At 35.5% G+C, this 15,424-nt stretch overlaps 1 protein-coding gene across 1 annotated transcript; it reads left to right on the forward strand.

The window, feature by feature from the left end:
- Nucleotides 1-276: 276 nt before the first annotated feature.
- LOC137942941 (uncharacterized) lies at nucleotides 277-817 on the forward strand. Its single transcript, XM_068788659.1, has 2 exons — nucleotides 277-318; nucleotides 413-817. Exons 1-2 carry the CDS (start codon nucleotides 277-279, stop codon nucleotides 815-817), a joined length of 447 nt encoding a protein of 148 aa, XP_068644760.1.
- The last annotated feature ends 14,607 nt before the right edge of the window (nucleotides 818-15,424 follow it).

The following is a 15,424-nucleotide window of genomic DNA, read 5'->3' on the forward strand; positions in this document are numbered from 1 at the left end:
AAAATCTCTTTAGGTAATTTCGGCTACAAGCAATGGTTCTTGGACAGTGAATACCAATAGGAGAACATCAATAACAAAAACATTTGTGTCTCCTATGGAGTGTGCATGGTTTGATTTACTTTTATGCATGATTTTTTATTATACGTGCAACTTAATTTTTATTCGATATTCTCAATTCATCCTCCCCTTGAGAAGCCATTGGGTCAACAAATGGTATCAGAGTGGGCCAGACACTTAATTGAAATCAAAATCCTCGTGATTTTGAAAAAAGAATAAATGGCATCTCAAGACAAATTGCTCCTTCCCGAAGAACAATATGTCAACTATCCACCTTTGTTCAATGGAAAACAAATATGGATATTAGAAGGTAAGAATGGAATTCTCCCTTCAATCTATGAATTTGGACATATAGCATCTAACCAAGAGTAGTCGTTTTGAGCCTCAAAAACTTGAATATGGCCTTCCGATTGAAAATGAATTCAGTGAGCTAACTATGAAAGAGAAAGAGCAGCTCAAGACAAACTCTAAGGACTTAAACGTAGAACCAAATGAGTTCAAAAGGGTCCCCACATGTAAAATTGTCAAGGAAATTTGGGAAAAACTAAAGGTCACACATGAAGGAATCACTAGAGTAGAAGACTCTAGAATTAGCTTATTGCTAGCCCAAGAAGATGAATTCAAAATGAAATTAGGTGAGTCAATAGCTGAGATGAACTCTAGGTTGACTCATATAATTAATGAGTTGAATATTCTAGGAGAAGAGATTTCCTTGTATAGACAAAATGACAAGCTACTCAAGGCACTTCCAAAGTTATGAGAGGCAAGGAAGATAACCGTGCATGAGAATCATAACTTTAGAACTATAAGCTCAGAAGAGCTACCATGAATCCTTCTCACTTATGAGATGGAACCTCAAGATGTTGAGGACGAGCAAGCTAAGAAAATTGCTCTTACGGACAAGACGAGTGTTGAAAGTAACTCTAGTGAAGAAAGCTCTGATGACGTAAGTTTCATCACTAGACATCTTCAAAGAATCTATAGGAAAAAGAAGAATTTTATAAAAGGCCAATATAGAACTCAAAATGACAAATTCTATAAGGAAACTGATGTTTGTTTTGAGTGTGGGAAACTAGGACATAGAAGGAACAAATATCTCAAGCTTGAAGAAAGAACCCTATCTACAAGCAAAAATCCCAAGAACAAAAAGAAGAAAGTCTTGATCTCAGTTTGGGATGCAATTGAAGAAAAAAGTCGATTCATTGTCTAAACAAATATAAAGAAAAATGCAATGCTCAATTACATGAGATTGCATGGCTCAAGGAAGAACTTGTTGTCATGAAGGAAGCTAATGAAATATATATATAGAAAATGACTCAAGACTAAATGGATTGATAGACAAGCTACCATGTGATTGACTTGCATTTGAAAAGAAGAGTTTAGACTTAGAACATCAAGTCAAACTTCTATCTCTCAAATCCACACCTAAGACGAAAGTTGGAAAGAATAGTACAAAGCAAAACAATAAATTTTCTCCCATTCCTCACATTAGATGCCACTATTGCAATGAGATGAGTCACTATGATCACATTTATGAAGTTAATAATTAAAAAGGCATCAAACCCAAATCAACCAAAAAGGTTGTAGTAACGCAAAAGAAGTTGGGCAAACAAGTTTGGAAGCCCAAATAAACTAGAACCTCAAATGTTATCCCAAAGGGACCCAACATAAAATGGATCTCTAAGGGTTAAAATTTTCGTGATTGTTGGAAGATAAGGCTCAAGCCTACACGACCAAGGAAGGCCACATATCTAAGAGTATAATAAGATGGGCCAAACAATCAAAGAAGGCCCACAAGATTGGCCCAAGCCCATAATAAGTAGGACCCATAACGATTACCATGAGTTGGCATCCTTATCACATCAGTTGGAGATTAAGAAGGACTCAAGAAAGTATCTTTATGTAATGGTCACGTCCTAGAAAAGTTTTAGTTTGATTTAGGTTTGTCTTTTATCTATATTGAGTTATTTAATTATGCTTGGACTTATCTTTAAGTGTTAGAGTTTGGGTGTAATTGGGACAAAGGTAGTTTTATTGTAATTAGACTCTACTACCTTCCTCTATTATAAATAGAGGTTCAAGTACACTGATTACAACAAGTCAATGAAGTTTTTATCTTTCCCATAAATTCAACAGTGATGTAGGTATGTCTCCAAGCCAAGGCACCAAAAATATTTTGGATTTTTGATAGAGGTTGGTCGAGGCACATGACCAGTGATAAGAAGAACTTCATTGAACTCAATCCCAAAGATGGAGGTCATGTAAGTTTCATAGACAATAACAAAGGTACCATAAAAAGAATTGGCAAAATAAGTACCTCAACCTCTTTCTTATCCGATGTGTATTATGTAGAAGGGTTGATGCATGACTTGCTTAACATTAGTCAATTTTTTATAAAGGAAACCAAGTTTCTTTTGAAAAGGACAAATGCTTAGTAAAGAAAGAAAATGATGAACTAGTTCTAGAGAGACATAGAAATAGAAATCTCTATGTAGTGAACATAGTCAATTTACCCTCAACTAGTGCCATTTGTTTGGGTGCAAAATTTGATAAATCTTGGTTATGGCATAAGAGACTAGGACATATATGAATAAATTTCTTGAACAAACTAGTGAAAAAGAATCTAGTGAGAGGACTACCAAATCAAGAATTTGTAAGAGAGAGTCCTAGTGATACTTTCAAACTTGGAAAGCAACACAAAATTTATTTCAATGCCAAGAATATAGTTTCAATCCACTTCAACTAATCCACATGGACTTAATTGGACCTACTTGAACAATAAGCCTAAATGGGAACCATTTCACCTTAGTGCTAAGGGGGTAAGTGAGAGTCAAATAAAGGATGGTAGGAAAAAGGCTGCCAAATAATAAAAGAATAATATGGGTATTGAGGAAGATAAGATGAAGAAGTCAGAGTCATCATGTGCTTTATTTTTTCAAGTAATTCATATTCATCATCATACGAACCAATGCCAACAATAGTTAGCAAATAATGAATCCACGGCAAGCAACTAAGTATTTCTACTTCAATAATAATGGCCCAATAAAAAAGACACAATAGTAGTTGCGGTAATGAGCCAATGCCCAAATAACACATACCAAATATGCAGTTATATAGTAACGACTAACTGGTGAATAATGAAAGTTCTTAATAAGGACACATGAAATAAACTACAATGAGTCCATCCTTGAATAAGGAAGTTGTACACCAAGTAATAAGTTGATGATAATCCAAGGTAATAATCAAAGTAAAAATAAAATGAGTCACGCCGAGTCAAGGGCCCAAGTCAAGATTTTGGGTGAAGCTGACTCAAGAGACCAATCTGGCTCTAGCAAAAATTAAGACTCAAAATAATGGGCTAAAATTCAGAATAATGGGCTCAAACTCCGAATAATGGGCTCATGAGTCTAAGTTAACTGGTCCGAGTCAGGCTGAGTCAAGAGACCCAAGCTTGGATCTTGATTCGGTATTATCAAGCAAATGTTAGGGGCTCTAAAGTGTCACTCGTGCCTTCAACTGCACAATCATGGCACGCCCCAACCTTGGTTTTAGAATTTAGATGGAAGCCAAATAAACCAATTGAGATTCATGGCTCAGAATAAAACTACCGGCTGGGATTCATGGCTTGGAAAAAACTTCCAGCTCATATTGAAATCACTTTTGAATGAATATACTAGCCAATGAAGCTGCCAATCAAGAAAGTTTTTCAATGAAGATACCAACCAGCAAGATACATCGCCAACTTGATGAAGCCTGAATAATAAGGATTCATCCAATTATAGAGACGTCTAAAACTGAGATAGAGATCTTCAGTTCCAACAGGGATTCAAGTAAGCAAAGATATAAAATAAAGATACTTCGAACATCAAATTATCAAACGGAGAAAAAACACTCTGTTGCCAAACCAGCCACGACTTCCTCCATAAGCTCAACGCTTTTTTAAATGAAGAAACACAGACCAGGATTTTTTTATCTGAAGGAATGGTTCCATCTGCCAGTGTTGGACCAGAGAAACAACTGGCAGAAGATCAAAAGATGAAGTGGGCCTTCTAGTAAGAAAACAACTTTCCAAACAATGATTAAATCTCAAAGGTGGCTCAGGAGATAATGGAAAGGCCAGCGAAGGAGACAAGCCAGAAACAACGAAGGTTCCAACCGAAAACAGCAATGCAAAACAAAAAAGGATATGAAAACAACAACTTTCTAGTTTAAAATATCCAAGCCAAGCAACACCGTGACGTAATGCCATCAATCCAGTAATTTTCCAAGATAGCTTAAAGTAAAGCTTTCCAAGATAAGGAACAATGTTGATCAATCCTTAATTCAGATAAATCACTAACTTTTCAATAATAACGATGCTAGCAGAATGCTATATTGTCCAGAGAACAATCAGCGAAGTTCAACAGGAATGCTAGCTCATCCAGAGATCAATCAGTGAGGTCAAGCAGAATACCAGGCAACAGGCTTATTAGCATGCTACGTGATACTAAAATCTGCCAACAACAGAATCACTGATGACCAAACATAGTAAGTAATGACTTTCAATGGCCAAAATCGAGCAACTTACTGAAGCAATAATCTTTTTTTTCTTGGATTATTAGCAAATTAATCAACAACAACCAGAGAGATTATTCAGCAACCAATCGATTATTAGCGTACGAGGAACCAAGATTAGTAGATGGATGCTCCAGCTTTGCAATTGAATGTTCCATTCAAGCAGCTTTCTAGAATTTGTCAAGCCTCACAAGAATTTAGATAATGACCCTCAGTAGTTTTCAAAAAAATAATCCAATATCTTACAGCAACAAACACACTAGCATTCCAGGATCTCATACTGCTTCTCTTACAGCAGTAGCAAACTGATCATTCTGAATTTCAGAGCGGATGAAACAACAAAATTTTTGTAATAAAAAAAAAAAAAACTTTACCAGTAGAGTAAATTAGCATTCAACCAGTAGCGGATAATCAACCGGAGATCACCACATTTGTCTTCCTGCTTCGGTCTTGTTTTCCAAAAATAAGAAACACCAATCTTACTGAAGCAAATACCAAGAAAAAATTACTTCTTGCATGAAATAGGTGCCAAGGATCAGCATGAAATATCTATTGTTTCATAGAGAAGTCAATAGAGGGAGCATATCTTCTTGAGATCAGCATGGGCAGTCTTCTTCAAACAGAACGCCCATGAAGTCTTCAACACCGAACAACGCCTTAATACCTCATAATCCGAGTAGCAAAGAAGTCCATAACAATGAATCCTGAAAATCAATCACTGCTTTGATACCATCTTGGGTAAAGAAGAGAACACACGTTGAGGAGAAAAAAGGAGGAAGAATGGGGTTATGGAGTTACAATATTACAATTATCCTAGTAAAAGTGAAGAAGAGACAAAAAAATATATTACATCAATGTCACACTAATTACATCATATCTTCCAACAACCTCAAACATCATTGAAAGACATCTCTTGAAGAATCACTCTCAAGGAAGAAGACAACGAGAAGACTAGAGTTCAAAAATAAAAGTCAAATGTCCAAACTTAGTCACAATGTAAGAGAGTATTCCTAATCTCCCTTCTTTAATTACAATTGTGAAATTTGAGCTTTAGGTCATCAATTGCATATAGAAATGTTTAGGAACATCATAAACATCACAGAGCACTTAGATAAAAATATTTTGATGCTTAAAATGCCAACATAGCTGAACTGGCACTAGAATGATCGAACAACCTCTACCAATGATCGATCATCTAGAAGTATGCAGGCCAAAAATATAAAGCATGATTAATCAACCATAGTCGATTGATCCATTGTCCAGAACATGGCCATGCCATGCTATAAAGCACGATCGATCATCCCATTTGGATTGATCAATCAATTCTGCCTTGGCAAGCAAATTTTACATGGAATAATCGAGCATCCCACCTAATTGATCTATCAAACAGTATCTTGCAAGTCAGGGACATAAAACATGATCGATCATGAGAAATGCATTGATAGATTGTACTTGTTTTGCACAACCCGAGGGAATTCTAATTGATCGATCATCTCCTAGTCAATGATCGGTAAACTTAAATTTTTTACACCAACGGTAACATATTGATCAATCAGTCCATCGATCAATAAGTCATTGTCTAACAGAAAAACAGTTGTTATGATCGATTGATTGATCAATCACTTAACAACGATCGATCAATCAAAGTACCAATTTTTGCATATAGGCAAAAACTAATTAGTTTGAGTTGTAGAAGTTATAAATACCCCACCAAACCATTTATTGAAAAGTTAATGAACATTTAGTGGCAAATATATTAAGCTTTTACTCTAGATCTTGTAAAATCTCTCAAAAGTGTTTTAAACTGAAAGAGTGAGCCATGTTTTTTGAAATTTCACATCTCTTTCCATCCCATCTTCGCATTCATATATAGTCAAGCTCCTTCAATTGCTTCACATACAGTTGCCAAGGAAGAGGAAGTTTGGATCTCTCAAGGAGAAGGATCTCACCTACTAAGGATGTACATTTTTCTTTTTCTTTTTTCTTAAATTTGTGAAATGTTCATGTAGAACCTATAGAATCTAGATAGAAAGGGCTAGCTAGAGCTAGAATCTAGCATCAATCTCTTGAGGAGATCGGTGTTGTAAAAGCGTGTATTGAGCTGCACATGGCTTAAAGAGAGACAAAAATCTCTTTATATAATTCTGGCTATTAGAGATTTTGAATAATGGAATATCCCAAGCAAGTGTTCTTGGGTGGTGAATACTGATAGGGGAACATCGATAACAAAAATTGTTTTATCTCCTATGGTGTGTGCATGTTTGATTTACAATGAATTGATTTTATGCATGAATTTTGATTACAAGCACAACATAATTTTAATTTGATATTCTCAATTCACCCCCTCTTGAGAAGCCACTTGGGCCAACACTAAGATGCTTTTTAAAGCTAGAGAAGGCTTGTGCATTTATAGAATTGAAATTCTATTAAAAAAACTAGTTGTTACTTGTTTACTGGCTTGTTTCTAGATCTTGCCAAAAACTTAGTAAATAAAAATTTAAAAATATGAAAAAATAATTAAAATAAAATATTTGTGCTAAATGTCATTTTGGTATAACACTTACAAAATTTTGAGGTCTATGCTTGAAATTCCATTTCTGGAACATGGGGTCGAGTCCTTTGCTTTGGGATCGAACCCATTTGATCCAATGACCCTTTTCAGGTTTAGTCATCTTATGTTTTCCTACAGGAGGTAGACTCCTTGGAGTGGAGATAAAATCCTATACCTTGGTTCCTTCTATAGCGGTCAACTCCTTAATTAAATCAAAACCTTTTGTATGTTAGATTTGACTGATTTTAGCTTATTGTTGAGTGCATGGGTTTGACTCCCTAATTATGCAGTCGGCTCCATATTTCTAAATTGATATTTTTTGGATTTTGAATTTTTGGTGTTTGTGTTTGGCTGTTTGTGCATGTGCTCGACTCTTCTTTTCAACCATTGTTTGTAACGACTTTTGAACTCCTTTCTTAATAATTGCTGATTATATTCAGCTCCAGAGGCATGTGCTCGACTCCATCTATCATGTGCTCAAATCCATCAACTTTTAAATCATTGCTTGTAACAAATTTTTAAACTTTTTGTTTGACAATAGTCAACTCCATGAATATGTGCTCGACTTCATCATCTTACAATTGAGTTAGGCAATGAAACTTTGAATATTATAACCTTCTACTTATTCATGTTCTTGACTCCTTTCTTGTGGAGTTGACTCTTTTAGAGAAATTCATACTTTGTGCACACTTAAAATAAAAACATCAATAGCCTATATTTTTTATCATCAAAACAAGGATTTATGGAAAAGGCTCTGAGCTTACTCTTCCTCAAACTTCTAAGTTGATGATTGGTTCAATATAAAATTACAACCTTATTAGGAACCTTTGTTTTCATCTAAGGCAATCAAAATCTCTTATCAAGTGTATAAGAACTCGAATAGGTATGCTAAAGAACAAACCTAAAGTGGGTGGGTTGGAGGGTTGGTTCAATTTGAAGTACAACTCCAATATTCAAGCAAAGTGATCAAGGTACATGTGGAAGCAATACAAACAAAGTACACATGACTTTTAGAGGGTTCATAGTCCTTCTGTAGAATACTAGTCCAAAATCCAAAATGATTTCCACCTTAAGGCTTTGCTAACCTTGGGTTGTCCTATGACATCTATAGCAAATCACCTCTAAGGCTAATTGAAATATTGCCCACATAGGGACACAACTTAATTGACCTCAACAACTAACTTACATACCACTCTCTCACTTAGATTTGCAACAATTATTTAGGCACACTGGCCTAGACCCACAAAAGGATTTTTCAGTAGCTATCTTAGGCTACACAAGCCTAGATTTAAGGGATTTCCAACACCACCTACTTACACAAGGTCTTATTCTCACACAATAGAAAATACAACTTCCTACCTTCTACTCAACCACAATAGGTTCTCCCAAACACTTTGGGGTGAACATGGTCTTGCTACATAAGGCTTGACCCAAATTGCTATGATTGCTTATAATATTGTTCATTGTGAATTACCTCTCAATAAGTAGATTTTAATAATCAAAACACAAACAAACAGGTACTCTAATTCTATATACCTACTCAATGTAATCAACAATTCAAAATAGTATTTGACTTGATTTGACAATATACTTAATAATGATAATTTAAAAATATAAGTTCAATATAAATTTGGGATTGGCTTTCAAATCACACAAATTGGGGAACACACACAAAGCCAATCCCACTGTGTACTATTACTAGTTCTCCGTAGTTGACCAATTATCATTGATATATCTCAAAGTACATGCATATAAATACTTAGATTTGAAATCTTATCCTCACATTTCAATACTTTGCAAGTCCTTTCAAATGCTCCGTAAATAAACATACTAGCATGTAAGATACGGTTTGAGAGTAAAAGTGTCCACTAATATTGATTTCAAGTGGAACTCAATCATACAACTAGTTAAAATGTAATGGCTTTAACGTGGAAATAAAAGAAATCGTTCAAAAACCAAAATGAATTGAGTAGGCCCATTTCCCACTTCAGATTAACAATTTTGGGCAATAATTAGCTGGCGTAATGAAGAATGGTAACGTCAGATTGGTGCGATAAGTAGTGAGGATTTGAAGCGGAGTTTCTGAGGGACGAGAAGGACGAGGCCCACCAGCAATTGGGTGGATGTGACCACCTAATGAGGACGAATATTACCCTTATATCCTCACTCGTCTGCTCTCCTTCCCATTTTTAAAGGTTTCTGTATATTACAGGCTACTGTGAAGACTTCTCATGGAGTTTGGGAAGGAAGGAAGTAGGTCCTTTCTATCGGTTTAGGCAGGTAATGTTTTATTTTGTTTAAACAAGCACTATCTGCATTTATCAAAATGTTAGAGGATCTCAACGAGATGTAGAGACAAGCAGAGATGGTAAAGCATCAACTAGAGCAGGTTATGATTGGCTGGCGGAGTTACATTTTTGAAAGCTTTGACGAGCTTAACAGTTGTGAACCCCTTTTACTTTTTCCAGGTCACAGGTTCTTCCGCTGAGACGCTACAACCTGTATAATCACAGAAGCAGTTGCCCGACTTTCCTCTCCATTTCTGCATGGCTTTCGGCTCCAGCCCAGGTTAGTCTCTCTTCACCAGGTTCTCTAGGTTAGTCTCATTCTCAACCATGCTGTCCATTGTTCATGTTCAATAGTCTTCTCCTTCCTTTGGTTATTTATCATCCTATTGTCGGATTAAACCTCTTCTTATCATGCTAATGGTCATGGACATAAAGCTACTTCATGCCCTCATGATGAGACCTTCAACAGCTATTAGGTATTAGTACTTATATCTAATTATGGGATTTTCAGTAGTTACCGATTAGTTTATTCAAGTCTTGATTAATGATTTACAAATGCAAGGGTTGTTTGTCTAAGTTAAAGCACAATTTAGCCTCTTGATAAACAAATATTATAATGAAACTCAAAACAAGATTACACTCAATCATAAGGTGAATCTACCAAAAATTTAGGAGCTCTTATGAATAACAATTAAACTAGAAGACATTAAAAATACAGCTGCAAAGCTGGTAATGCTAGGAAGTCTACTAATCAATCACTCAAAACAAAGATGTTGAGCCTTCTGTGATATGAAAATCAAATGAAAAACTCCCATAAATCAAGTAATGAAGTATTTGAATCATATTTTAAAATCCAAGCACTAAAATATTTAGCTTTAACTGAAAAACTTTATAAAATGTTAAAAGACACCCATGTGTGTAGGGGTGGCATGGCTAGTAAATAATTATGCAAAGTTGGTGTATGTCCTCTTATGTCCTTTTCCTTTTGAAGCATGTAGCTCTAAGGGCATTTTAGTTATTATAAACACCCCCACAACTATAAATATAACATCAAGGTACAGAGTAGAGCCAAGCATCTTCCTCTTGGCTCAAATTCGTTCATACACATCCATCTTTTTTCCTCTTTTTTCTCTTCCTTGGTTTCTTCTCTCCTTTGTTCCTTGGTTTCTTCTCTCCTCTCCTTTCTTCTCTCCTCTCTTCCTTGGTTTCTTCTCTCCTCTCCTTTCTTCTCTCTTCTCTTCCTTGGTTTCTTCTCTCCTCTCTTCCTTGGTTTCTTCTCTCCTCTCTTCTCTCCTTCCCTTGAGATCTCTTGTGTTAGTGTGTTGTCCTTTGAAATCAACATGGTATTAAAGTGGGCAAAGATTTGACATGGAAAAGGAGAATAATATGGACAATAAAATGAGGAAGAAGAAGAAAAATAAAAAGGAAAGGAAAAAAAGAGTAGTTTCTCATTTTTACCTTTAGTCTTCTTTCCCAATTTTTTTTCATTGGATTTCTCACTCTCTTACGATGATTTTCATATAGAAAATTATATACTTTTGGAAATATCTTTGAGTCTAGATTCCGATTCAAAAAGAATTATTGCAATTAGATTTTTATAGAAAGAGAAATAGACATTTGAAGTAGAAATGGTCAAGTAGCAACAAAAAGCCTCAACTTTCTAAACGGTTTATACCAACATGACTGAAAATTTATGTTGAGAATTATATTTAAAACCGACATAGTGTTGAGACCAATTTTTCATTGACCTTGCCATGGCAGCCCAACGACATTATTTTTAAAATAGTTTGGGTGGAGGACTTCTCCTCCTTTCTCCAATCCAAGTAGTTCAATTATATCAACACCGGTAAGGGAGATGGTCCTATGGGGTAGGAAAGAGAAAATGTGTAAAATGACAGCCACATGTGTAGGGGTGGCATGACTAGTAAATAAGGAGAACTTCCTCACAACTATAAATATAGCCTCAAGGTATGGGGTAGAGCTTTCAAGTCACTTCCTCTTTGCTCAAATTCGCCATAACTCTCTCTCTTTTTGTCTTTTGTCTCCCTTAGTTTCTTCTCTCCTCTCTTCTTCGAGCTAGAGTCTCTTCCCTCCTCTCCTTGAAATCTCTCGTGTTAATGTATTAGCACTAGAAATTAACATGGTATCATAGCGGACAAAGATCTGAGATGGAAAAGGAGAAGAAGATGGAGAGGAAAGGGAGGAGGAAGAAGAAAAAAAAGAAAAGGAAAATAAGGGGAATTTATCGCTTTTCCCTTTAGTCTTCTATCCCAATTGTACTTTCTGATTGGTGGAATTGTAATTTCTATGGCGTGAGTGTCAGACATAAGCAAGTGGTATTGACAATCCCTTTGTCTATTCTCGTATAGCCTATTTAGTTGCTGGAAGATCCTTTTGTGGGTCTAGGCTAGTGTGCTTAATTAACTATTGTAAATCTTAGTGAGAGTGTGGTATGCGAGTTGGTTGGCGAGTCACTGTGGATAACATTATAATTGTTCTTAGAGATTATTCGTAGTAGATGTTGAGGGACTACCCAAGCTTAGAAGTGTTAAGTTATGGAGCCTAATCAGTGCCTTACGTTGAGTCGGTACACAGATCCACGATATATTAATTGTTGTTTCATTAAGGCAGTTTGGGAATTTTACTGTTGCCTAATTTTCTCTTTATAATTGAGACGTTGTTCTTAGGGTTTTATCATCACCAAGAATGAGCTGGAGTTGTAGCCTGAGAGAGGTTAGAGAGAACACTTTTAAGTGTGTGTAATTTCTCTGGTAAACTACTTCATCTTGCTAGTGGATTACTGCAGCAGTGGAAGGCAGGACGTAGTCTTAGCTTGAAGCGAACCTGTATAAATCTTGTTATTTTTCGTGTTTTCTTTTCCTTTGTTCTATATTTATTATTATTGCTCTCATTGGTTTGAAATTATGGTGTCTAATTCCTAACAAGAATAGCTTCAAGGTGTAAAAACATTTATGTGGTGGACAAGCAATCCACATAAGGATTGTGAAGCCTCTAAAAATCCATTGTGTATTTTTTATATAATTGCTTCCATGTGTACCTTCATTATTGTGCATGAATGTAAACTATACAATTGGCATTATAATATACATAATCACCCCCCCCCCCCCCCCATGCATGTATGTGATCATGCATATATGTGAAGGTTCTAATACACTCGTCAGAGAGATTTTAGTTGCCATGGATAAAGTCAAAGCTCCCTAATAAGGTTGTAATTTGAGATTGAACCAGTCATCAACCTAGATCCCTTCACAAGAGTCTTACACATGCCTTCATCATCTGGACACTTCACAATCACCTTCATTATCTATCCTATATGTGAAATTTAACGGGATGTCTTTGTAATCGCTTCCCTCAAATACTTATAACATCATTTGGAATTTCATTCCTTTAGTTCTCTTACCAAGGGATGAGATTGTCACTTATATCGTGTGAGTAATATGTGTTGGACTTGAGGGGTTTCGATATTAGCTTTGAGAGATGAAATATACCCAATCGAATCCAACACATGGTGCATATTAGAAGTAACCATACGGGCATTACCTGTTATGGTGATTCTTGAGGTTGATACGTGCCCCATTACTCTAACTCACCTTGTCAACTTTTAAGTGGTTCCTAATTGTAGAAAATTAAACTAAAAAACCACCTTTCCCATAATAAAGCTATCCTTTAACATTAATTAAAAGTGACAATTATTATCTTGTAGGTGTTTTTCCAATTTTATCAAAATTACACCTTAAGTAAAAAATTTAGTCTAAAGGCAATAGAAGTGAAAATGATTCATAAAGCTGAATAAAAGTATCTTATACAATGTTTCTACGTTATTTCTTTCAATTTTTAATATTTTTTATATCTTGAATATTTTTGGATAATCTAAATCATAAGTGTTCCCAATGTAGAAATTCTTTATATTCCTTTACATTTCTTTTGGTTTCAAACTTGGGTAAGTTTGTGATTGTAAGAAAGTCACATACATATGTTTTCTTCTTGAAAATCATCTCTTTTAAATTACAAAGGTGATATTAGAAATGCCAGCCCTTGCTTCTCCTGCCATAAGTGTCACCAAATAGTGATTTTATCTCTTCAATGAAACTCATTTAAGGGACAAAAGACAGCCTCCAATTTAATCTCCTCAATCCCATTATATTTCATGTAGTAAACAGAAATTGAACATGCCTCTATAAAAAATTAGGCATAATTGAATAAGATATACCTTTTTTACATTTTCTTGGTTATTTATAGCATTTTTTTCATTCGATCTTTTAGAGTGGACGGAGTTTGTACGCCTCGATAAAAGAAATCAAGGAGGTTGATCTTAATCTGAATGGAAGCATAAGGCACTCCAAATTGATCGGTGATGATATTCATTGGATGGAAAATTTTTGAATGTCAGATTGTTTGTTTTCTTGTCATTGATATCTTCTTTGAACTTGACTTGTTGAAAAATGGAGTTTCCTTCAATTTTCAAGGGTCTCGATGTCGGCCTAAGATAACCTTTGAGATCATTTTGATGATCAATACACCAACATTACAAATGATAAGCATTAAGTATCTTGTGTAGTTAAAAAAACCTTAAAAATAAATTTCTGGCAATATATCCATTCGACTGGCCATGGTCCACCCAATGGTCCTTACAAAAAGAAAAGTAAGTAGCTCATTCTAGAGAGTACATCATCTAGACAACTCAGCAACAATGTCTAAGCAAGCAAGAAAAATGGAGATTTATTTTGCCCAAACAGTGAACCCAAAAGAGACAAGAAGAGTAAAATACGCAAGAAGAGTCGATCACATAGCAAGACATCAGCTACTTCTGCTAGAAAATTGAAGAAATTGAAGTGCCAAGAGTTGAAAGAGTCTCATGCATAGAAGTCAAGCACATTAGTAAGAAATATGAAGCCCTCAACTGAAAGAGAAAAAACATGAATTAAGCATTTGGTTAAAATGAGCAAAAAGTGTTTACCCTTGTGGAAGGAGTCGACCCCATATCATGGCAAACATATAAAGAGAGTCGAGTGCAAAGAAATAGAGAATTTTGAAGGTGAAACAGAGTGGACCCCATCAAGGGAATCAACCCCTCGGTAAAGGAGTTGACTCCATCAAGAGGGAGGAGGAAAAGGATTCAATTATGAAAAATAGAATGTTTTGAAAGAAAAAAGAGTTGACCTTCATTATCCAAAGTCAGCCCTTTAGCATAGGAGTTGACCCCTATAGAAGCAAAATGAAGGAAAAGACAGAAAAGAGTCAGGCACAAGGAGAGACACTCTAAAATAAAATAGATTCCAAACTAGAGATGCTCTACTTGGAAAGACTCACTCTCAATTGAGGTCCACATGCTAGTGAGGAGCGATCTTGCTTGGTATTAATAGTCTTTGGTGCATCACCCTCAATAATGCAGTATTGTGTTTGTCATACTAGTAAGGTATTTAAACAAAATTTTGAATAAAGTGATCAATTGTTCATTGTCACTCTAAATGGCAGGGCCACTTAGACTATAGCATTACCTTCACTATCTCAAATACCACTCCCACCAAAGACTCCATGGAGGTGACCTAGAATTAATCTACAGAAATTTTAGTTTAAATGCCCAATAAATTTTTGTCTCCATTTGGCAACACAAAGTTGATTCAAAGGCAGATTCATCGCCACAAGCCTCAATTCTAAAAAGTTAGATCTCATGTAAAGAATAGTAGTTGAACTAATTTTGGATGGATGAAATTTCAATAAGTCAACATCTCGAGAAACAAGGAAATAAGGTGATGTTGTTTTAAATCTTTGTCGTTCCTCTATTTCCATATGGATCACATCTTTGTGTGAAGACACAAGATCACAAAAGTTACTCAAACATCTCTCTCCATGCAAAGAAGAACGCCAGAATTCATGCAAAATAATAATCAACCTCCTCTATCTCCTATGAAAGATAAAGTACAAGACATGCCACCTACAAGAGCTCACTCAA

The sequence above is a fragment of the Aristolochia californica genome, unplaced genomic scaffold (assembly GCF_029961685.1).
Source record: "Aristolochia californica isolate CCGP_79_NKW_82.1479 unplaced genomic scaffold, dmAriCali1.0.hap1 SCAF_10, whole genome shotgun sequence".
NCBI classification, from domain to species: Eukaryota; Viridiplantae; Streptophyta; class Magnoliopsida; order Piperales; family Aristolochiaceae; genus Aristolochia; species Aristolochia californica.